Consider the following 23,319-nt stretch of genomic DNA (forward strand, 5'->3'; position numbering starts at 1 on the left):
TCAAATCCCAGCACTGTCAGAAAACCACCTTTGGCCTCAGCCGTTCAGGTATGTGTTTGGATTTGCATAAAAAATAAATGCATCTGTCAAATAAATCTAAATGTAATATGTAATACGAAAGCCACTACATTGAGAAAAAACTCCGGCATTTTGTACAAACAAATAAGTTTTGCTTTCACTTTGCATCATCTCACTACTGCAATCTGGGATCCTGTGGCTGCAATAACAGATGGCAGGAAGAAACATACTGTTCATGATGTAGAGAGTGTTTGTATGTCTCAAATCGACCGTATCTAGGGCACTAACTGTGGTTATTTCCTAATGGCGTCTTAACGTGGAACTGATTAAAGTACACTATAATTTATTCATGTGCCTATATTGAATTTTCGAATTTGATTGGTCAGAAGGTGTTGTGTATCAGTATGTTTGCTGGAATTATGAAATGTATACGTTTCTAACATAATTTTGTTGTCATCAAACTATAACTATAATCAGTTTACCTCAATTAAAAAAATACTCTGAATTGGTGTGCATGGTGTTATGTTATAAACAAACATAATTAAAAACAAAACAGCATAATCATCTAGATAAACATAGTTAAATATAATAATTTCAGATAAATAAAAAAATAATAAATTCAGATCAAATCGAGACTTTTTTGCAATTAGTGAAAGATGTTAAAATGTGGTTTCACCTGCTCCTAGTAACCACCATTTTGGAGTTGTCTGTTTAAGTGGCCTTTCTGAGCTGTCGTTTTTGAATGATCGCGACTTGCACATAAGAGATAACTAATGACGAATAAAGACAATTTTGTACAATCACAATTGTTAGGTTTCCTAATGAGTCCATTACGCCGAGAGAGGTGGAGTACTTCGCCATATCAATTACTGTCGTTCCATAAAAACAGATTCACTTCATGTCGATTTAAGACTCACCCTGAGTGTGTACGTGTTTTCCGTGATCTTTAGACGGCGCAAGAAACCGTGATATGATTGGCTTAATGCGGCGTCAATGAAAATAAATCACCCAATGAGAATCGCGTTTTTGCGTCCGTATGAAAGGTACGCGTGCGCTTCGGCCAATCATGAAGCGCGGACATTCTGCAGCAGGGAGAGAGGCCCAGTTTTAGAGATGAAGCATTAATCGAGCGTTCAGCGGGACGGGAAAAGGAATAAAGCCAATCAAACAATAATTGGATAAAGGAGCATAAAGACAAAAGCAGGAGGTAAAGTTTTATTAAGTAATTTCATAAAGGATTGTATAGCATTTGGAAATGAGGCCGGAGGGTGTCGTAGGCGGAAATATTACTGGGCTGTCGTCGATCGGACATGTTGACTTTTTTCTTTTTTTTTTTTTTTTTTTTTTTTTTTTTTTTTTTTTTTTTTAAATAATTATGGAGGAATGGACGGATGTCAAAAGCAGTTTAAACTGGGGAACTTGAGTATCGTTCTTAATTTCAGGCTGATTATTTAACGCAGGGCAGAGGTGTAATCCTCTGCATGAACCAACCCTATGGAGTATATAGTGTTGAGATAGCAATAGTAGAGTTGTGCATATTTACGGCCTGCTTCGGATCCCATTCGTACACAAAGGGCCATTTAAAGCTGCAACTCTAGATTACAGTTGCGTTACATTATAAACACATTATACACTACACACATTACACACTACACACTCATTCACATGCACACAACATATTGGAAACGCCAGACGTGTTAATGTTTGGTGTAGAAATATTTACTATCTAAGCCAGTATGCATGCATTTTATTTACACTTGCTTGCCTGTTTGTTGTGTAGGTTAGATAGTGGAACCAAAAAAAGGCACTCAACACCACCAGCTTCTGCTTGTATTTCCTCACTACTTTTGCATTTCTTCCTCCATGTTAAAAATATTTATTTTTTATTGTATTATTATATATTTTTAAAATAAAAAAAAACTAACTTCTCTTGTTGTAAATGGTCAGTATTTAATATTATAATATTAAAATATAATACATATTTTTGATGATGATGATAATGATGATGATGATAATAATAATAATAATAATAATAATAATAATAATAATTGTATTATTGTTATTATTATTATTATTATTTTTTATTATTATTATTATTATTATTATTGCAAGAAAAAAAGAATAGTCCCCTAAGCCTTTCTCATGCTTGGCTGGTGTGCGCTCACAGGTGGGAGATTTTGTTTGTTATGGTTTGAGATTTTCATGGTATGTTGACTTAATCTCAAAATATCATGTGTTTAGGGTATAACACACAAGTCTATGGTGAAAATATAAGCAGAAATGTATTACAAAAAGACTCCTTGCACATCTTTGCATAAATAACTAAAACCAAAAGGTCTGTGAAAAGGTAACGTACACTGTGAATAAATGTGAAACTGTGACACTGTAAAAACCCTTGACAGCACAAACACCCCTTTTTTTTAAGCCTTAAACCTTGATTATCATCACTGAAGTGTGAGAATTTAGAAATACATCCTTGAGTATTCTTATTATACAAATTGTCATTTGACATGCCTTATTTTGAGGTTTTTGACCCAGAAAGCAATCAGCTTCTTAAATCACCTCTATCTATCTATCTATCTATTTATTTATTTATTTATTAATTAATTATTTAATTAATATTTTCATTTATAAAGTAGCACTGCAGATTGTATGGAAAATGTATAACTGCATAGTCCCATGCTGAATTCTTGGATCTGATTGGCTAATCAGTTGATTTAATGTTGATTAATTTTCTTTACTAGCAGCTCTGACAGAAGTTCCGACTGTAATACAAATCCCAGGCATATATTAATTCACTCGTTATAATTTAAAAACTACTGTTATTTAACAAAACAACACATAAAAATACATGGTGGATGAGATGTTTATTTAAAAATTATGTAAGGAGTCTCCAGTGCTTTGTAACGGTCAGTAGGTTTTCCACCAAAAGAAAGTCTTCGGGACGGGGATGTTGCGCTTTTTGGTTTCTTGGTACGCAAGATATATTTTTTATCTTATTAACTCGAGAGTGAAAACAGAAGCCAGTGAGGGAATGTTGGTCTGTAGTTGCTGTAACATAAGTGATAACTTTACAAATTGTGTTTGGAAACACACTTTCATTTTCAGTAGAAATGACTAATTTATACATTTGCATTAACGTCACATTTTTTTCATTTGTTTTTGGTTTACTGTTGACATTTTTTTTTCTTTCTTCAACTAAATTTAATATAGAGTGTTTATGATGTGCCAGCATTGTGATTGGTTTCTAAAGCAACCACTACAGTTTTTTTTTTTTTTTTTGTCACATTGCACCTTTTTCATTTGGCTTTGTTGGCTTCATAGTGATGGTCAGAAATGTAATGGGGTGCTTTTGATGGACACTTTCTTTGTTCTCATTAAGCTTGTTTTACCTTTGTAGGTCATGCAAATGCACTTTATTATATTTCAATATTTAATGCATACACTGTAATAAATGACTAGGTCATAATCTGCCAATATTGCCCATATTGTAGTCAGTAAAGCAGTTTTTATCACAATCGCTGAGGAACAGAAAGGATGAGTGAGTTGGAATGAAGTCACTGATGTACGCAGATCATTAAGCCTAATGTATACTTCACTTTTTATGCGTACGCTAGGAGTATACTTTTGAAAGGCTATGCCTACTGCTGTGCGCATATGCCAGCGTAAGTGTAAAAAAACAGAGTATACTTTGGGATTAAATTCTGATTAGTACTTTGTAGACTAAATGTCACTTATACCACCTATAGTTCTGCCTAAACTGGACAGAGCAAACTGTCAGATGAGAGGGGAAAAAAAGAAATTGCTTAACTGAAAATACCAAAGTACTTTTTACATGTTTATTTTACTGTCTAAATTAAATTCAGCGCAAAAACGTCCTCTGCTCACAACTTTATCACTGATGGATTCCAGATTGACATTTTCATAGTTGTTTTGTGAAGACACATCATGAACTGTTCATTTACAGTTAAAAAGTCGTTCACTGAGAATTTCAGCTGAACATGTAGTTATATTTAATAGAATAATGCAGAAGGACATCATAAACCTTGATTAAATCTTAGGCAACTCTGATGTGAGAAGTAAAAAGCTTCGTGTGTGTGTACCTAGATAATATTGGTACACTCTCAGACATCTGCTGATGTGTTTAACCAGTTGAATTAGAAATGAGCAGAAATGATATGTAGAATGTCAGTGACCTTTTGCTTTGGATAGCAAATTTTGTGCTCTGAAGCTAAAGGTTATATATTTTTTTTCTCCTTGAAGGTCAGTGGGCCCGTAAAGGAAAACATGACTATACAGTATATATGACTATGTAGTAATATTTTCATATTATATCTGTAGCAGTATCTTGTATCTTTTTTGTAATATCAAATGTATTTTGTGTATTATCAGTAGCAGTAATGAAACTTAAAAAAAAAACGGTTTGTTGATACTTAATGTATAACTCAATACAGTTGACCTCATCAGCTGGTTTGATGGAAAAAAAAAAAAAAGTTGCCATAACATGATCTCAGAAAAATTTATTGCGACGTATCTTTTGCGACACAGTAGCTATATTATATCTTCATAATACCCTTGTGTGTAGGAAGAGAGTATAAAAGCATAAATGCACCTTACCAATAAACTGTACTGTTCTTGTGAATTGAACTTGTGATCACAACTTGTTTGAAAATCCGGTGCTGCTGCTGTTGTTGCTTGACTTATTTTAGACTTCTAAGTAGCTAAATGGCTGTTTACAGTGCTGTTTCTGAACCGTTAGGGGCAACTTACTCAGGGGCCCCCACTCACATCTATTATAAATGCAAGTATGAACAGAATTAACTTGATTATGTATGAGTCAGCTGTCTACTGTTGTCATAAGTAATAGTGATCTTTTTACAACTTGACATGTGTTGGCCTAACACTTCCTACTCTAGATTCTTCACTAGCTATTTATGTACTAGCTTTGTTTTTAGTTATTGGTAACATTTCATTTTGGCAGTCTTCTATCTAATCAAAACTAACTTTGAGCAATGAATTAGAAATATAATAAAATAGTCCCAGGTGATTTAAATATAATGCAGTCTGTCCTGTCTGTTGCCTTTTAATTTCCATTAGAAATAAAGATAAATAATGTGGATGATTTGTAGAACATGATTTAAAAAAAACAAAACAAAACTTTAATGGATTAAGTCATGGCCTTAGCAAAAGTATATAGAGTCGCTGAGAAAATTGTTCAGAAAACCGACTTCTGGCTCAGAATTCCTGTTTGTGTTTGGATGCCCCTACTGTCAGTCATTATATAAAGGCTCTATGGGCTACTGTAGACCCTAGGGCAGAGCTTTGTGAACATGGGTGGGAATCATTCAAATGTCTATCCATCTAACTGTTAGAGATGTAATCTTGGAAAGAAGTAAAGGACTAATCTTATATAATACACCTTTTTAAAAAACGAAAGTAAACTCAACAACAACAAAAAAAGAAACGTCCTCACATTCAACTACTTTTATTACAGGCAAATTTCTTAACGTGTAAATATTTGTATTAACATAAGTTTCAATATCTGAACAAGATTCCCAGACATTTGGTTAACAGAAATGGAATAATGAGTCCCTGAACAAGGGGGGTCCAATATCAAAAGTATGTATGTATGCGGTGTATCCTCCAGCTGATTTTCCACAGCAAGGACGATCAGCCATCCTTCCTGTCTCACTGTAGCAGGCCTATGGTGTCTTTCTTCTGGTGTTTTTTCAGAATCAGTAAAAAGGTCTCTTTAATGTACTAAGTTATTGTAACTGTGACCTTAATTGCCAACCACCTGTAAACTGTTCGTGTCGTAAGGACTGTTCCACAGGTGCATGTGCAATAAGTGTTTATGATTCATTGAGCAAGCATGAAAAACATTGTTTAAACCCTTTTCAATAAAGATCTGTAAAGCTTATATGAATTTGACAAAATTATCTTTAAAATACAGCCTCCTGGGACATTTCTTTTTTTTGCTTAGTTTAGATTGTGAAATGCATTACAGAGCATAATATGTATGTATGTATGTATGTATGTAATTAGGTTAAAAAAAAAAAAAAAAAAGATGTATATATGACAATTAATTAGAAATTTACAAATAAAAAAACCCCCACTTGTTTACAATTTGGGGAGTTGGTGGTCTGTTCGCTGTTTCCTTCAGACACCATTGTGAGTATTCTGTACTAGCTGTGGTCTGTTATTTTATGCAGTCCATTGTGGGATTTAAGGAATGCACTGCATATATCTCCACTATGTTTTCTGACTGCTGTCTACTAAGACAAAACTCAAAACTAGTGCTAGTAGGAGTGATTTGGAACAGAGTCTGTATGGTCTACTGAGTGTAAATGAATTGCTGGGTTTGCTGACATTTCTTCACTCATCCACTGGACCCCATTAATTCACATGTTGAAGTGGCTTGACTAGAACTCCAGTTGCCATGTTGTATTTTTATTATTAGATTTTCAAAAATGTTCATAGTGATGATCAGAGGTTCTTATATATTTCTTTTTTCATTTGTGTGTCTAGCATTAGCTTATCTGCGAGCATGTCGGAGGAAACTGCCCCAGACGAAGCCATGAACTCCACTCCAGCTCCGACCTTACAGAACCCTGCGGTTCCTTCAACACCCTTGGACTTTGATCCAGCTCCAAGCCCACACTTGGAGTCCTCAGAGCCCGAACCAGCTTCTGCACCACCACCGGGTGGAAATTTAGCCTTCAAGATCATGACCTTCAGGCCCACCATTGAGGAATTCCGTGACTTTGCAAAGTACATTACGTATATGGAAACCCAAGGAGCTCATCGTGCAGGCTTAGCTAAGGTACTCATGCATTCTTTTCAGCATCAGAGACCGAGCAAATGAGCTGGCGTTAGGATTTCTGCAGGGGAACAGAGTGGACCTAAGATTCCTCCAAATTAACTACAAGCTCATTTTCTTCTCCTTTACTTACATGAAAGGAGAAGCTTGTAGTGGTAGAAGCCTTAAAGAGCACAGTGAAAACATTTCCTTACTGTTTCTAGTATTTCACTAGCAGTTCATGAATGTCGCACTATCAAACACGAACACACTCTTCCAGCCTGAAATCCAGACTGAGCCTCAAAGATTGAACATAATGACATTTTAAGATCCATCTACATTTGAACATTTCAGCAAGTACTTTGATTATAGTAACATTAAATCAGCATTTAATTGGGGAGAAACAAGATTAGTACATGATGACTCAGATTATAATAATGAAAATGGAATTCTAAAATAAATAAAACTACAGGGTGTCCCAAAAGTCTCACCAGCACCAGGTTCACCAGCACCATGTCGGTTGTGCCTTCGTCAATGGGTATTCGTGGACATGGACTTCTTGGTTGGTCTGCAACACTTCCAGTCTTTTGTTAATAAGTTTGGAAACAGTGTTTTGTGTGTGTGTGCATGTGTGTGTCTGATGTGCTTGCCATATTTCCTCTTAAAGTCCATCGCAACTTTTCCGATCCAGCCATGAAAATGATTTTAATGCGTTCTTCTTTTGTCAAAGCTGTTCTTAAGGGCTATCTAAACAAAGTTATATAATATAAACTAAAAAACTTTGGAAGACATTTTGCTAAAAAGTGTTTATTTCCCCTGTGTATGTATGTATATGTATGTATATGTATGTGTATGTATGTGTGTGTGTGTGTGTGTGTGTATATATATATATATATATATATATATATATATATATATATATATATATATATATATATATATATATATATATATATATATATATATATATATATATATATAAAATATATATATATATATATATATATATATATATATATATAAAATATGTATATATAATATGTATATGTATGTGAGTGTATGTGTGTATATATGTGTGTGTGTGTGTGTATGTATGTGTGTGTATATATATGTGTGTGTGTGTGTGTGTGTATATATATAATATATCTTTTTAAATGCGCCAATAAATGTACTTAGTCAGGCTTTGTGATTTGAACTCGCAGCCTTCTGTCACTAATAGTGAATCCTAACTGTTGTACCACCCTTAGCTTCATCTCTTCTACTCATTCCGTATCTCTCTCTCTGGTTAACTTCCAGGTCATTCCTCCTAAAGAGTGGAAGCCCAGACGCTCCTACGAGACCATCGAAGATATGGTCATTCCTGCGCCCATCATGCAGGTGGTCACCGGTCAGTCTGGACTTTTCACTCAGTACAACATTCAGAAGAAGTCCATGACTGTGGGCGAATATCGCAAACTGGCCAACAGTAAAAGGTAGGTTCCAAATCAGATTTTTCTTTTTAGTTGCTTTTGTGTAGATGATTCTGATTACATAGATTGTGTTACTAAGTGTATACATTTATAAGTGTTTGGGCCAACTTTTTACCAAAGCACCAGTTTTATATTCATGAATAGAATCCAAAGTTTTTTTCAGTGATTCTGAATGAACCGTGATGTTGAGTAGTTATCACTTAACAAAAATACCTTCAAGCAATTGAGCCAATCACAGTTCACTTTAAAAATGTTTAGAGATAATAGTGTGGTGACAACAACTTTCAACTAGAGATGTGGGCTAATTTGGTGAATAACGAATAAAAACGTGGTTATGGTGCATGTTGACAGCTATAGTTAACTAAATTACATTATACCACAGCACTGATGAATTCTCAGATCAGATTGTTCAGATTAGTTGATTAATTTTGTATAACAGTGGTTTTGACTAATTGAAGTCCCAGGTTTATACTGGTCCACTTGAAGGTGGACGCACAAATAATTTAAGGCTAATAATAAATGGAACACTATGCCTGTTATTTAACACAAAAAATGGTTTAAAATCATTGGTATGTTGAGGTTTTCTGTAAGATCTTTATGTAACATTTATGGAAGGGGTCTCCCAGTGTCACTGTTCTGTTACATTCAGTATGTTTTCCACCACATGAAGTTTTTCAGGACAGGAGTTTGTGCCTTCCGTTTTCTCAGTATTATGACAAGCTGTGTTTTGTTTTTGTGTTAACTTGAAGAGTAAGGTAAAGGAATGTGTTATACTTTTTAATAAATAACAATTTGCTGTGGAACAAGGGAAATAAAACACTTTGGGACATAATCAACTTTTAGGGTTCAGGTAACCATAATGCTGCTCTGTTTGTTTTTCAGCTTAACTGCTGCAGGCTCAGCAGTTAAACCTCCTGGACTACCAGCACGTTATTTGTTTTTTTTAGTTGTCAGACAGCTTTATTAAGCATGAGTTAGATTTGATGCAGAACACACATTCTAGTGTAAAGTTGAACCCTTGAGGGCTCAGGGTCTTGCTCAAGGTCCTAGCAGTCTTCCTGGGAGTTGAACTTGCAAACTTCTGCTCATTAGTGCAGTGCATTAACCACTTGGTGAACTAAACTCCTAACCCTTGAAAAAGATGTTTCAGCAAGCTGCTATATACCTGTTTGTGGAAAATGTAACTTTACGTGCTGTATGCGTAAATATGGTCAGTATAGTTTGGCTGTGATTTGGTTGGCAAATGATGGACCTCACATGTGACCTCTGCCGTAGTGCGGAACAAGAAATTTGAGTGGTTTACAAAGGGTGCTTCATTTTCCATTAAAATCTGTCATTTACATTAGTGCAGAAGGAACTTCGCTGCTGTGCTTTTTGTCATTCTTGTTCAGTGTTTAAACAATGCCTGTGACTTTCACTTCATTAAATCATGCTCAATTTTGACCAAAAATACAATGTGTGCTGATTTTACATTAGTTTCCTTCCTTTATAACTCCTTTCCAAGTGGATTAATTTTACCTCAGGAATTAATCAGATTATAAATTGTCATTTATAAAGCAGAGTCTGTATTTTATTTTATTTTTTACAAGTATGTAATAGCATCCTGTGCGTGAAAGGCAAAAGTAGCATTTTGTTCATATTAATGTACCGAAAAAGGCAATGATACCTATTCCATTATATCATGCACTGACTAATTACGAAACTAAGACACACTAGCTAACCTAGCTAAGACGACAGGCTTAACTAATTCTTGAATGGTGAACGTAAAAACTTGAATTATTGTATAATCACTGTAATGTTTTGTTTTTTACTTAACACACCAGAAAGTTTGCATGTAAACTGGGCATGGAATAATACTGTTGGAAAAAGGATCTTAGTGCAGTGTAGTTAGCAGTTTAGCCATGGCTTAGCATTTTAGATTGTCATGAGAAGGAGGAAATGCTGAAATAACTGTTAGTTCTTCTTAGTTTCACAATAGAATATAATGGCTGTGAAGTAAAAAAAATAAAACTATTGCACTATTAAAGAACAAGACATTAGCAAGGTGTTAAACTGCTTGTTTCTGTATGCAAATTTTGAGGAAAACACGAAGCTTGCTACAAAAATATGTAGCTAGCTGCATGTTTAGATTACTGTGTGTAGTGAGTAAACAACACAGCTAATATTATGGAAATTAACTTTAATGTTATGCTACTTCCCATCTTATACCAGTTAAAGTCTGTTTTTAAGTGTTTTGAAATGTTTATTGCTGATCTACAGGAAACATAGCCACTAACCTATTTATGAGGTAAAATTATAGCCACAGTTTAAAGTTTTTCCCCAGATATTTGTAGGTGTTAAAGTTGATTATAGATCATGTGTATATGGTATAAAAAGTCAGTGCTGTATTAAAATGTATTTGGTTGCTACTGCTTGAATGGCTACCTACTTTTATGGATTACTTTTGCTCCTGTGGATGATGCAAATTCACCTACCATCAGTCCACTAGAATTTCTGCTAACAGAGCTCTGTGCTGTAAAACCCCAGATGTGACTGTTTTCAAATAAAATAAAAGCAGTTTTGCTTTCATGGTCATGTTTTTGAAAGCAGATGTAATCATGGTTTAACAAGGCTTTGTTCATGTTTGTCCTCTATAAATAAACCTTGGTGTGTGTTTTCTGATGTCTGCAGGTACTGCACTCCTCAGCATAAAGACTTTGATGATCTGGAGAGGAAATACTGGAAGAATCTGACATTCGTGTCCCCGATCTATGGTGCAGACATCAGCGGCTCACTATACGATCCTGTGAGTCTTCCTTCCTTCGGTCCTTTCCTTCCTTCCTTCCTTCCTTCCTTCCCTTTATGCATCTGTCCATCCATTCCTTCCTTTCTTTCTTTCGTACTTTTTTCCTCATTTCATAAGTTCCGTATGTCCTTCCTTCATTTCTTCTTACTTTCCAATTTTTCCTTCCATCCTTTTCTTCCTGCTTGCTGAGTCAGACCCCCATTGATCCTATTAACATATTGTTTGTTTATAATTAATTAAGAGTATAACCGGTTAATTGGTTAATTATGTTAAACATTATTTGTGACATTGAGTTCAAATTATTGTGGTCCCTAATATAGGCAGGAATTATTAGAACTATTTTAATTGCTTCACAAAGCAGTATTGCTCCTATCAGTTTATAATTAATATGTTGTCATAGACATTTTAAATAAATAGTAATTAAACATAAGCTGCTCACCCAAGCGACACACCAACTGACTGTGTAATGATGCCATCTAGTGTTGTAGAGTACACATTGAAATGCTCAGCCTTTGTGTGTGTGTGTGTGTGTGTGTGTGTGTGTGTGTGTGTGTGTGTGTGTGTGTGTGTGTGTGTTCTGCCAGGACATAACGGAGTGGAACATTGGACATCTGAACACGCTGCTTGACATGGTGGAGCAAGAGTGTGGGATCGTGATTGAGGGCGTTAACACCCCCTACCTCTACTTCGGCATGTGGAAGACCACATTTGCCTGGCACACGGAGGACATGGACCTCTACAGCATCAACTACCTGCACTTCGGCCAGCCCAAGTCTTGGTTAGTGATCGCTGTTTGTTGATAGGCAGAAGTCTGAGTCGGAATTAACACTGAGCAATTTTTGTGAATCTTTGAATCATTTGAACTGTTGAAACAAAAAGAAATCAACAGCTCTGACTTAATTTTAGGTTTTTTATACTGGAGTTGTTATTGATGAAGGATACACATATAGCAGTAATAAACAGACATAAACTGAGTTTTAAAAAATGTATAATTAAAAAAAAAAAAATTATTATTAAAAAAAAATATTTTTATCATGTTACCTAGAAATCTTTGCTGTGGTGGAAAACTTACTGAATGTTACAAAGTAACATAATATTTCATAAATGTTAAACATCACTTACAAAAATGCTCACCATAATAATGAATACACACATTTAAAAATCAGTTTATGTGGAATGTCCAACGAACAAGTGCCTGTTTATCTTGTTACTTTAGAAACTGCTAGAATGACTCGGATTCCAGAATGCAACATCTGTGATATAAACCACTTCACCCCAGTACCGACAGTAAAGTAAATATATTTACGATGTAGTGAATGCAGGCATTTTTTTCTTAAGCAGCAGACTAGAAAAAAAAAACTTTCAGTTCCTCTGAATATTCATTGAAAGTTCCCCTGAAATTGGTGCAGCTGTTGAGTGTCTCTCAACATCGTTTAAAAACACAGTTGAGCCAAAAATAAAATGTACACAATACAGTTCAGCCATGACATGTTTATGCAGGAGCTATGAGGCTATTGCAGCTGCCAAAGACTTCAACCTTATAACTACCGGTTTAGCCTTGTCCAAACTGCATGATCCTAAATAATCACGTCTACAGAACGAGCAGAGGGACTGAGGTAAAGCCAGACATACATTTTGAAGCTGAATCAATTTAAAAAATTTTTTTCAGCATGTAGGGTGTCTTATTCAGCTCCCTAGTTCAGTAGTCAGGGCACTGATCAGGGAGTTGGCCATTTTAAAGGTTGTATCAATCGCAAAATCCTTCTAGTGCACTGGAATGTTCACTCTCTTTTTAAAAAAACAAACAAACAAAAAAACCCACAATGGACTGCAAAGACCAGAGAGCATCGATGCTCACCATGTTCCCTTCTTACTGGATATGACGTCATGTTTTCTGAAGCCTCTCTGCTCCAAAAAAATGGGGGAAGAACTCTCAGCCAGCTTTGTTTCCAAATGTACAGTAAGAAGCTTGTTATCCTTGTAGTAGCTTTCAAATGATTGCTTATGTTAGCGATTTTTAACTTTATTTAACGTTCTACTGTATGTACGGTTTGAGTCTAACGACTTTTTAAGTGTTTAATGATTAAAAAAAATATCCAGAAACGTGTGTTTTAAGCTAACAAATTTATATGAAATATAATGTCAGAAAGATACCGGTCTTGCCTGTTTTTAAATGCCAGTGGTGAGGTTTTACGTGAGTACGTAGTCATGTGTAATGAACCACGGTCCTTACCAGTGCCCGACCTCATGTACACGATATACTGATTCACAGCCTAGGAAGCTAGGGAGCTGATTGACACCCCTAGTTTGGTGTCACAGCAGCGTCACACTCGGGTTTGTAGGAGGAATTTAGCAATGGAAGGGATTTGTTTGGTAATATGGTCTTATATAGTCAGTTTGATTTGCATATATGTGTGTGTGTGTGTGTGTATATATGTTTTTATTCTAATATTTTATAAAACGGTACAAGTGAGTAAGTACAAATGCGGTCATCTTTTCATGTCAATGTGTGATTTGGATGCAGTTTGCATGATGCTAATCTGGTAGCCATAACCTTCCTTTTCTTGTTAGATACGTTAGCCTTGTTGCTTCAGTACAAAATGAAGCATGATTTGGATACTGAACATGTCTTAGTTAGTTGACCTACATTTACAGTTCAAGGGGAAATTTAGGCCTGTTTTAGGAACTAGGGGTGTAAAAATACAGTGTGACCATGAGAATTTATAAGTTCTTATTCATTTATTTGTTAGTTATGGTGAACCTGTAGTACATTTTTGTACAACTTTAAACCTCTAGGCATAGCAATTTTTTATTTATTTCGTTTATACAGGCAAAATGCATGTTTTGCAGTGTTTATGGTTCAGAAATAAAAAGTCTTTTCAGACTTATTTTCCTTCATTAATTTTTGCTCTGAATATTCTGAGAATTGAATTGACTTGTTAAGCTGGTATGATGAATCTAGTCAAAATGTGACTAGTGTGTTGTTGCACAGCTGCAGTACTTCCTGTACGATTGTAAAGCATGAAGAGTCTGTCAGAGGGTTGTGAGGGTTTACCCAGAACTCTGGTGCATTTACTGCATACTTGTGATGCAAGTGTCTAGAAACAACCCCTGCAGCTTTTGAAAGATGCCTCTCTTGCAGATCTTGCACTCTTGGGCTCTAAGAAATTCTGTAAGTGGTCACTAGGTGGCGGTGGTGCACTGCTACAGGCTCTGTGGTGTGCCGTTAATGTGGTTAGAGATGGTGCTGCATGACTTCATAAATAAAATTTAGTTACAGTTGTGTAATGTTTAGAACGTTAGACGGGCTGAGAAGTGATCGATCAGCTCTTTCTGGTTAAATGAGAGGGGGAAAAAGAAGCGATTCTTTACGCATCATGACTGTGCATCGATGCACAAAACTTCTTAATCAGGCTTCTACACCAGCGTGTTCAGATCTCTTAATTAAACTAATGAAGCAAATTTTACATCTAGGTTTGAAATCATCCTTAGGGAATGCAGGAAAAATGATGTGTAAATGGAGTTGATTCAAAAATTTTACTGAGGACTTTTATAGAAAATGATTCAAAATGCTAAGAGTGCTTTAATATTAAACAGACAAACAAAAAAATTCGCAGCACCAATATTTATTAATTTTTTTCTAAATTGATCAAATGTGAAAAATAACTTCTTGTTTTAAAAATTGCATTCTAATTTCTAACTGTAAAATGTTATTCAAATTTAAAACAAAAAAATTAATTAGAAAATGCATACTATGCATACTCACTATATAGAGTATAATATAAGTGTACTCTACTCCCAATAGAAAGAAATTTGAGATTCAACCACAGAAAAATACCTCATCATTTGGCTGTACAAAATTAAAATTCCACATGCACCAAAGGTGAGAATCAGCGTATAATCTCGCCGTGGTAATTTAAATTAAAATCACCTCATTTGGTGAGGCCTTTAGAGAGTCCCAGCTGTAGTGCGCACCCTGTGGTTTGCTTGTAAAGACTTGTACACTGCAGCTTTATTCTGATTTACAGCAGTGCTGTCACTCTCACACTTTCTTCCTCCCAGTCCCTCATTCCTGTCCAGGCCCCACTGCACTTATTGATTGAGCCACTCTGAGTACTCTGTGTGTGTGTGTGTGTGTGTGTGTGTGTGTGTGTGTGTGTGTGAGAGAGAGAGAGAGAGCGAGAGCGCGAGCGCGAGAGAAAGCATGGTTTGTGCTGTCAGATGCCAGAGCTTGTAGAAATGTGATTTAGTGCTTGTGCTTACACTCCGTTTATCTCGCTTATATTGGTCCTGTCAGAAATTCTCTGCATTTTCTCATTCTGTGTACTGACATCATGACAACTATGTGTTTGTTTGTGTGTAAGTGTGTAATGAAGAGAAGCAGGCAGTCTCATGTTAGGAGTCCTTGTCTGAAGGCCTCATGGGAGCTCACTGCCATTTTGATTTTCACTTCTGTGTAACTTCTTTGTCTTTTTCTTTGTTTCCTGTTTATTTAGTGAGAGTGTAAAAGAGATGTTGCAGTGGAGGGGTGTGTGGCCTCTGTCTGTCTGATGTTGCAGTGGAGGGGGTGTGGCTTCTGTCTGTTGGCTACATGTGTCAAAGAGAAGGAGGGATTAAGAAATCTATCTTGGGTCCTCCCTCTGTCCCAGCATGCTCTGCAGCATCAGCATTCAGTTCTTCTCTCTTGTTAAAGAGTGAATGTCCTCCTATGGCGGTGTTTCCTCTCAGCTCAATGCAGTGCAAGCGCTCGCTCTCGTCGCTGAAATTTAATCGCTTTAACTTGTCGAGTAATTACAGGACGTTAAGCTGTGTGTGGTGCTTGTTTGTGGAGCCCTTCTGTTCAGCCACTGTGAAATTAACTTCATTCCTCTCTAACACTGCACACATCAAGGTCGTATTCCCCCACTCAACATCTACTGTCAGATTCTTCAAGATTTCACAGTTGCTCTAGCGCCGTGCACACACACACACACACACACACACACGCACACACACACACACACACACACACACGTACATGCACACACGTACATATGCATGCACGCTGCTGGAAATAATTGCTCTGGCTGTGTGTGTGTGTGGTAGCGTGACAGAGAGGGGGAAATAGCACAGTGTGTGAATTTCTGAAGGCCTGTGGCTGTTTTCTTTCATCCATCCCAGATGATGATGATGATAACGTATAATAGCAGAATGCAATGACCTTCTCAGGAGCGACTCTTGGAGATGCTTACTGCATTGAGATGTGTCAATACTGACATTCTGTATCATGATTAATTCCTAATTTTTAATCATGGTTTATGATGCAATTAAAAAAAATAATATGGTATTGCATTTATCATATTTAAAAATTTATACAAATTGATTATTAATAATAATTTATTATTATTATTATTATTATTATTATTAGTAGTAGTTGTAGTATTTATTATTTTTTTTTTAACCCTTTGTGTTTCTATTTCACTGTGGCATGTAGACAAAAACAATTAGTGCTGAAATGCCCTGAAGCCCCGTCCCCTGGGTGCCATTAATAACTGTTGGTGCTATTCAGCGTGTATAATTGGACGTGAACTTGCCATGATATAATTTTCACACTAGTATGGTATCTCTAGTTCAAACGGGTAATACTGGTATTAGCGCCGGTTGGATATTGGATGGTGCTATGGGGTAATTTTCGGTGTGCAATAGCCTACACAAAAACGCAAGGAAGCTTGATTTCAAACTTTTGATTTTTATCCATCCATCTTCTCTACCGCTTATCCTTCCTTCAGGGTCACGGCTTTTGATTTTTATTTTTTAACAAAATCTGAAAATGGAACTGAAAATGAAGTGTAATCAAATTAAATTGTGTGTTGTTCACCAACCCTCTAATGACACGCCAAACAGCAAATGTAGCCTATATACAGATGGGCTCCTCTTTTAGGATTCAAGCATGGTCTCCGTTTTTAGTTTCGAAATGTGGCTGGATAGATCGCTTTGTGGAGTTCTGTTGAATATTTTGCACATGTTTGTGCTTCCCCTCTGACCTCACACAGTGGTTCCTGTCAGTTAAACCTGATGTCTTCTGTCAGCGCATGTGCTATGTTGCCTGTGTAGATTTGATGCCTCGGTAAATAACTTCCAATGCGTTCGTTTTAATTTAATATATCTTGAGCCACAAAGTCATTAGATGACTATACATTATTTAAGGCTGTTCTATTTGTTAGGAAATTGATATACAAACTGTTATTAATGTTCATTCATAATGTTTCCCCCTTTAAACCAGTATATAATTTCATATTGATATCATCCCTCATAACTGCTAAAACCAATATGACCATGTACTGTGGCAAGCCTAACTGGAAGAAGTTTTTATACCTTAGCGAAGACCACATGTCACAGCAAGGATGGGAAGATCTGACAACGTTGATCTTGCTGCTACTTTTATTTAAAAAGAAAAACAAACTACACAGTTGCCAGTGTTAGGGTTAGATTTAGGTTTAGCATATAAATAATTAGCTACTTTAATAATTGTCAATAGAAGGTCCTCACATGGATAGTGCGATGTTTGTGTATTTAAAACACATTTAGAAAGCACTGTATGATTTTTTTTTTTTTTTTTTTTTGTCTGGCACCTGGGTAAAGGTGAATACGGTCATGTATAGGTGATGTACAAGTTTTGTGTGATTATATCTAATCATCATGATGTAAAAATCATCACCCTGCTCTCTGATTGGTTAACTAAACATCATCACTCTTTTTCTCACACACACACACACACATCTTGAGAGCCAGTGCTCTCACGTTCTCATTTTATATACAGCGGCTCATAATGTCTGTTTATATTTACTTTAATGGCTTTGAGATATTACATGATGCATACATTGTTCAGCAGAACGGGGAATCTGTATGGAGCTCATAAGTCAATTTCATTTCTATTCAGGCTTCCAAGATACAATTGTAATAAAATGGTTCTTTATGCAGCCTGATGTATTTTTGAATTCAGAACCTTATGTTATGTGTTTATTTTTGCTACCTGCTTGTTTTTGTGTAGTCTACTATTATGTTTTATCACAGAAAATTACTAAATATTTTATTTTTGTAATATTTTCTAGTGGAAGCTGAAAGCATCTTTGGTTATCATGATTTTTATTATTTTATTCCCCTCTAATCCTTTTTATGCCTGCTCACTAAGCAAATTGAGATAGGTAGACTCCTGAATGCCAATCAATGTGTAATTACCTACCTACTTCCACATCTACTTTTATGTTCTTAACACGCTTATTTCTCATTATGAACACTTCTAAGTCATGTACATTAGTCTGCATGCTGCAACACATGCACTAGAGGGCAGTGTGCAGCTGTAAAAATACTTAACCCCCCTCAAACTTGATTCCCCGTGCGTCACTTGGCTGTAGTCAGAGCAAGCGTGATCATCAGCAATGAGATTCCTCTCCAAAATCTGGATATTAATTGCGGTAATAAGTATGATGACAGAAACGATAGTGGAAGATTGTGTTACGCTCCAACAAGTAAAATATTTCTCCCTTTTCAGGGGAATGCTAAAAGTTCATCCAGCATGGGATTAGATGAATCCATTCGTTATCCTATATAATCGTGGGCTATTTTGTTATCACCTCATGATAGGGCTGCACAATTAATCGAATAATGCCCACGATTAAATGAACATGATCGACTGCAATATTGACGTTTAAAGTTTGTCCTCCGCTCAAAGAAAACTCCACTGCAGATCAAATCAAGCGCTTCCTACACTTACAGCCAATCACCTTAGAGCGGCGCAGGGATGACGTCATTTTGTAGTGCCAAAACCCCAAAATGGAGTTAGCATTTTAGCCCTTGAGCTGCTAGCTTCGCTTTGAACTCCAGCGTTTTGCGCAAGGGGAAATCTTGAAATTAACACGATGCTAAATGGCACTGCAGAGGTTGTCGGGGACATTAAACATCATCACGCCGAACAGGAAAAAACTTTGCAGATAAACTTGGGGCTCAACAGTACCACCGTTTCACTTGCATTTGCGACTGAAAAGTATTTTGTGCGATTGTGAATAAATATTTATTCACACCGGTGCGAGTGACCTGTTCGGAGTTGTATAATACAATCGGAATAAAAACTACAGGAAGTCCAAAATACATCTACACCGAGCAACAGTTACTTTCGCACTGCTTTTCATTTCCTCAGTCAACCGAACAAGTGTGGAAATACTGCAGAGAAGCCATTATGATGAAGAGTAACACTGAACATCTGCTTCAACTTCCCAATATCACAACCGCCATCTTTTATTGATCCAGCAAAATGACCTAAACTTGCACCTGCTCGTGTAGACACAGCGGCTTCGCTCGTAGTGAATTAATAATAATGCTAACGCTACAAGGTGGGTTTAATTCAAACTTCTTTATTAAATAATTCCTCACGAATCATAATCAAGAGTAGCAACTGTTCAGTCTGTAAACATACAGTACACTGCAGCGCTCCTTCACTAACTCTAATTCATTCCATTTAAACTCATGGTTGCCAGATATCACTAGAAAAGTCAACTCCAGTTTCCATGGTTTGATTTAATCCCCCAAAACATATTATTATCAGCAGACATGGACGGTGTACTGGGCGAAACGATCTAAAACTGATAAACAAAAATAAAACTACTAAAATGTAAAGACAGAAAATGTGCTTAATTATAAATAAATCATTTAATTTAAAAAAAATATAATAACTCAATAAAATATGAATAAATGAGAAATGAAATAATGTGTAATTGCTATGGGTTGCATTTAATATTAGTTTGACATTAAGCTTAGTTTGCTATTTCCTCAGAAAGCTATTAGACTTTTTCCTAATATGGTTTATTTTTGTCAGTCTACTTTTAATTAGGACTCTTTATTGTTTTTAAGATATTTAAAAATAAATATCTTATGCTTGTTTATTTATCAATTAACCAACAGTATTTCTCATTGCTATTATTTTAACTCAATTAACAGTGACCATGAGCAGAAAGCTTACATTTAACTGTTTATGACAGACCTCCTGATTTAAGCTTAAACAAAAAAAGATTGGTATCTGTATCGGTTTCAGTTGTAAAAATTCTGATCAGAGCATCAGTAATGAATACCATTACACTAAAGTGCTTTGCATCTGATGGGTAAATGAACTCAATCACATCCTATATAAGATTATTCAGATATATACACAATATGCACAGAGCGGTTTGAGAACTGACTCCAGCCCAGAACCATGACAGTGGAAAATGTCTAATAGTGTAGCCTTAAATATATTTAAGAGGTGCGGACTTCAAACACTGAACATTGATGTTTATTGTACTTGTTTACAAGGTGCAACAGGTTAACGGTTGTTTTCTGCATACAGTCTGTAAAATTAACTGAAAATTTTAAATTTAGTTTATCAGAAGCTTGTGTGTTATATTGTGGCATGAGAAAACTTAATGAATGTGAAAGTGCAATAAAAAATGTTGTCACTAAAATCAATTAATAATCGTGATAAATAATCAAGATCTCAATATTGATCAAAATAATCACGATTATCATTTTGGCCATAATCGTGCAACCCTACCTCATGATAATTAATTAAACCTTTAATCACAAGCTTTTTTACAACATAATCAAATGGCTGTTTTATCTGTCTCTGCTCTTACTTGGCTAAATTCATATCTTTTATTTATTTATATATATATATATATATATATATATATATATATATATATATATATATATATATATATATATATATATATATATATATATATATATATATATATATATATAGCCATTTGGAAATATAGAATCGTCCTGTGATATGCAGCGTTAAATTTGTTCAGAAAGAAACCCTGGAGAGCCGTTCTTATCCAGGGACAGACTTGGGAGCACAAATGCTAATGATAAATGCTTTGTTTTGTCTGTCTAAGTGAACTCTCTAAGCTTTTATATAGAGCCATATAACATTTTTCTTTTTCGGAGAGGGTTCGAACACTTGAAGAACCGTTATTTGTTGGAGTGTAAATATGTAGCAGTATCACATTTTTGGAATACGTATCAGCAAATGACCAAAGAGGGAAAGACACAGAGCACCATGCTGCAAAGCCAAATGCGTTATATTCTTATACTGTGTTCACTCTAGCAAGCGACAAAGCAAGAGATGACGATTCCTTTTTTATGTATGTGCACAACACAGTGCTGCGATTTCAGAGATTTCAGCTGCATAGATTTTCTCAATTCTGTCCAAATTAGGTACAGCATGTTTTTCTTTTTTTTTTTCTTTTTTTTTTTTCTTTTTTCCTTTCCATTTAAAATTTTTTTTCTTTCAAGTGTTGTCTTCCTTTTTTCCCTTCTTTATTTTAATCTCTTAGCAGTGGCTTTAATAGTCCATGTAAATGTAATTACACTTTATGGCCAAAAATTTGTTGACACATGATTATCATCCACCTATGTGCTTGTTGAACATTCCATTACAGAGTTAGTCCCCCTTTGCTGTATAATAACCTCCACTCCTCTGGGAAGGCTTTCCACTAGAGTTTGGAGCATGTTAGTGGGGATTTGCACCAATTCAGTCAAAGCATTAGTGAGTTTGGGCACTGTTGTCAGGATAGGAGGCCTGATGCACAGTTATTGTTCTATTTCCTCCCAAAGATGTTCAGTTGGTTTGAGGTCAGGGCTCTGTGCAGGCCACTCAAGTTCTTCCACTCCAACCTTGGTAAACTTGGTCTTCATGGAGCTGACTGTGCACAGGGGTGAACAGGATTGGGTTATGGGTGTGGTGGTTAGCAGTCCACAAACGTTTGGTTGTTTAGTTTATATATTGCTAACAAATACGTTATTGTCCTCTAAAATGGTGAATGGTTTATTACAAAAAAAAGGCTTGCATGGTTACGTTACAACATTATAGTTCATTTCATGAATATAATTAAATTGCAGTTTGACAATTTGACATCGGTGTCCTTATGTAAGATAGACATCTGCCAGCCAGTCATAAATGAGTCTTTTCAGAAGCAGATCTTTGATGTGTAAACTACAGGAAGTTGATTTTACTCCTGCACAGTTGCTGACTTTTCTAGAAAGAGTTCAGGCTAGGCCAAAGGGTGTGAGCATGGAGCGTATTTGATTTAAAAAAATAAAATAAACAAAGAAACAAAAGTTCAAAGTCTTCTACTTAGATTTACAGCAAACAAGGCTTCTTGGAAAACCTCCATGTCAAGTCAAGGAGTGTGCTTCAGACGTCGAATGACAGCGGGGTGTTTTTTTTTTTTTTTTTAGTCGAGCTGGAGAAAAGGATGTAATGGTGATGAAGCAGACATGCCGCTCTCACCTCAGGCACTTTGCTATTGATCTTGACAGCTGATGCGTCTCTCTCTCGCTGTCTCTCTGCAGGTACGCCATTCCTCCTGAACACGGCAAGAGGCTTGAAAGACTGGCAAAAGGTAAAGCATCACTCATTCTCTTCTTGTGTTAAGAGAGAAATACTGCATGTGGTTAACTCTGAACATTTTAAGCAATGCTCACCGATAGGCATGTTCTGAAAATCAGGTCTAAGATATAAAATCATGTTCAAGGCACACTATATTGCCCTGACTGGCGCTCAGGTCTTTGCGTTTTCATGGCATGGGGAAGTGTGTTGTCTGTCCAACGAGAAGCCGGTCCAATAATTCTGTTACATGACCCAAATTCCATGCATAATATAATATATATTATATTATGCATGTAATATAATGCATATATATCCATGCATAGTATAGCAATATTATCAGTCTATGAAGTTATACTAACTGTCTCATTACGCGGAAGATTTCATGGGGTCCTTAAGCCCACTCATCCTTAAAAGATGTTTTTAATGGTCCATTCTGCTGTTACGTCAATGTATAATCTAATATTTAAAAGTAAAATCATCCATTACATATTACCAAAATGGTGTTTATTATTATTTTTTTAATAAAAACGGTTGTATTCTTTAATGGCCTGCTGTCTTGCATTGTAGATATTGACCAATATATACAGTAATGTACAGAGTTGGTATTGAGCGCATGAATAAGAGGCAGTGTAATCGTGTGCTTACCACCCTGCAGACAGAATGTTTTTCATGCCAGCAGTTCAAAATGTCCAAGAGTAAACCAATTTAATAAAACCAGCTTAGTCAACAGCCCCCTCCAGACTATTCTACATGCTGTAGCGATCCGAAGTGTCATAGGAAGATATACAATGTCTTCTTTTTAAATGCATCAGTGAGAGTTAATTCAGTCTTTCAGTTT

At 35.8% G+C, this 23,319-nt stretch overlaps 1 protein-coding gene across 3 annotated transcripts in view; it reads left to right on the plus strand.

Moving 5' to 3' along the window:
- The first annotated feature begins 1,071 nt into the window (after window positions 1-1,071).
- kdm4b (lysine (K)-specific demethylase 4B) overlaps window positions 1,072-23,319 on the plus strand; it is a 74,816-nt gene continuing 52,568 nt past the window's right edge. For all 3 annotated transcript variants that reach the window (XM_017478158.3, XM_017478159.3, XM_053683272.1), the window contains exons 1-6: window positions 1,072-1,225; window positions 6,547-6,841; window positions 8,114-8,289; window positions 10,957-11,071; window positions 11,656-11,849; window positions 22,445-22,494. In XM_017478158.3, coding sequence (XP_017333647.1) covers window positions 6,566-6,841; window positions 8,114-8,289; window positions 10,957-11,071; window positions 11,656-11,849; window positions 22,445-22,494 — 811 coding nt within the window. In that variant the 5' untranslated portion in view covers window positions 1,072-1,225; window positions 6,547-6,565. The remainder of the gene's footprint in view (window positions 1,226-6,546; window positions 6,842-8,113; window positions 8,290-10,956; window positions 11,072-11,655; window positions 11,850-22,444; window positions 22,495-23,319) is intronic.

This window comes from Ictalurus punctatus, chromosome 10 (assembly GCF_001660625.3).
Source record: "Ictalurus punctatus breed USDA103 chromosome 10, Coco_2.0, whole genome shotgun sequence".
In the NCBI taxonomy this organism is placed as follows: Eukaryota; Metazoa; Chordata; class Actinopteri; order Siluriformes; family Ictaluridae; genus Ictalurus; species Ictalurus punctatus.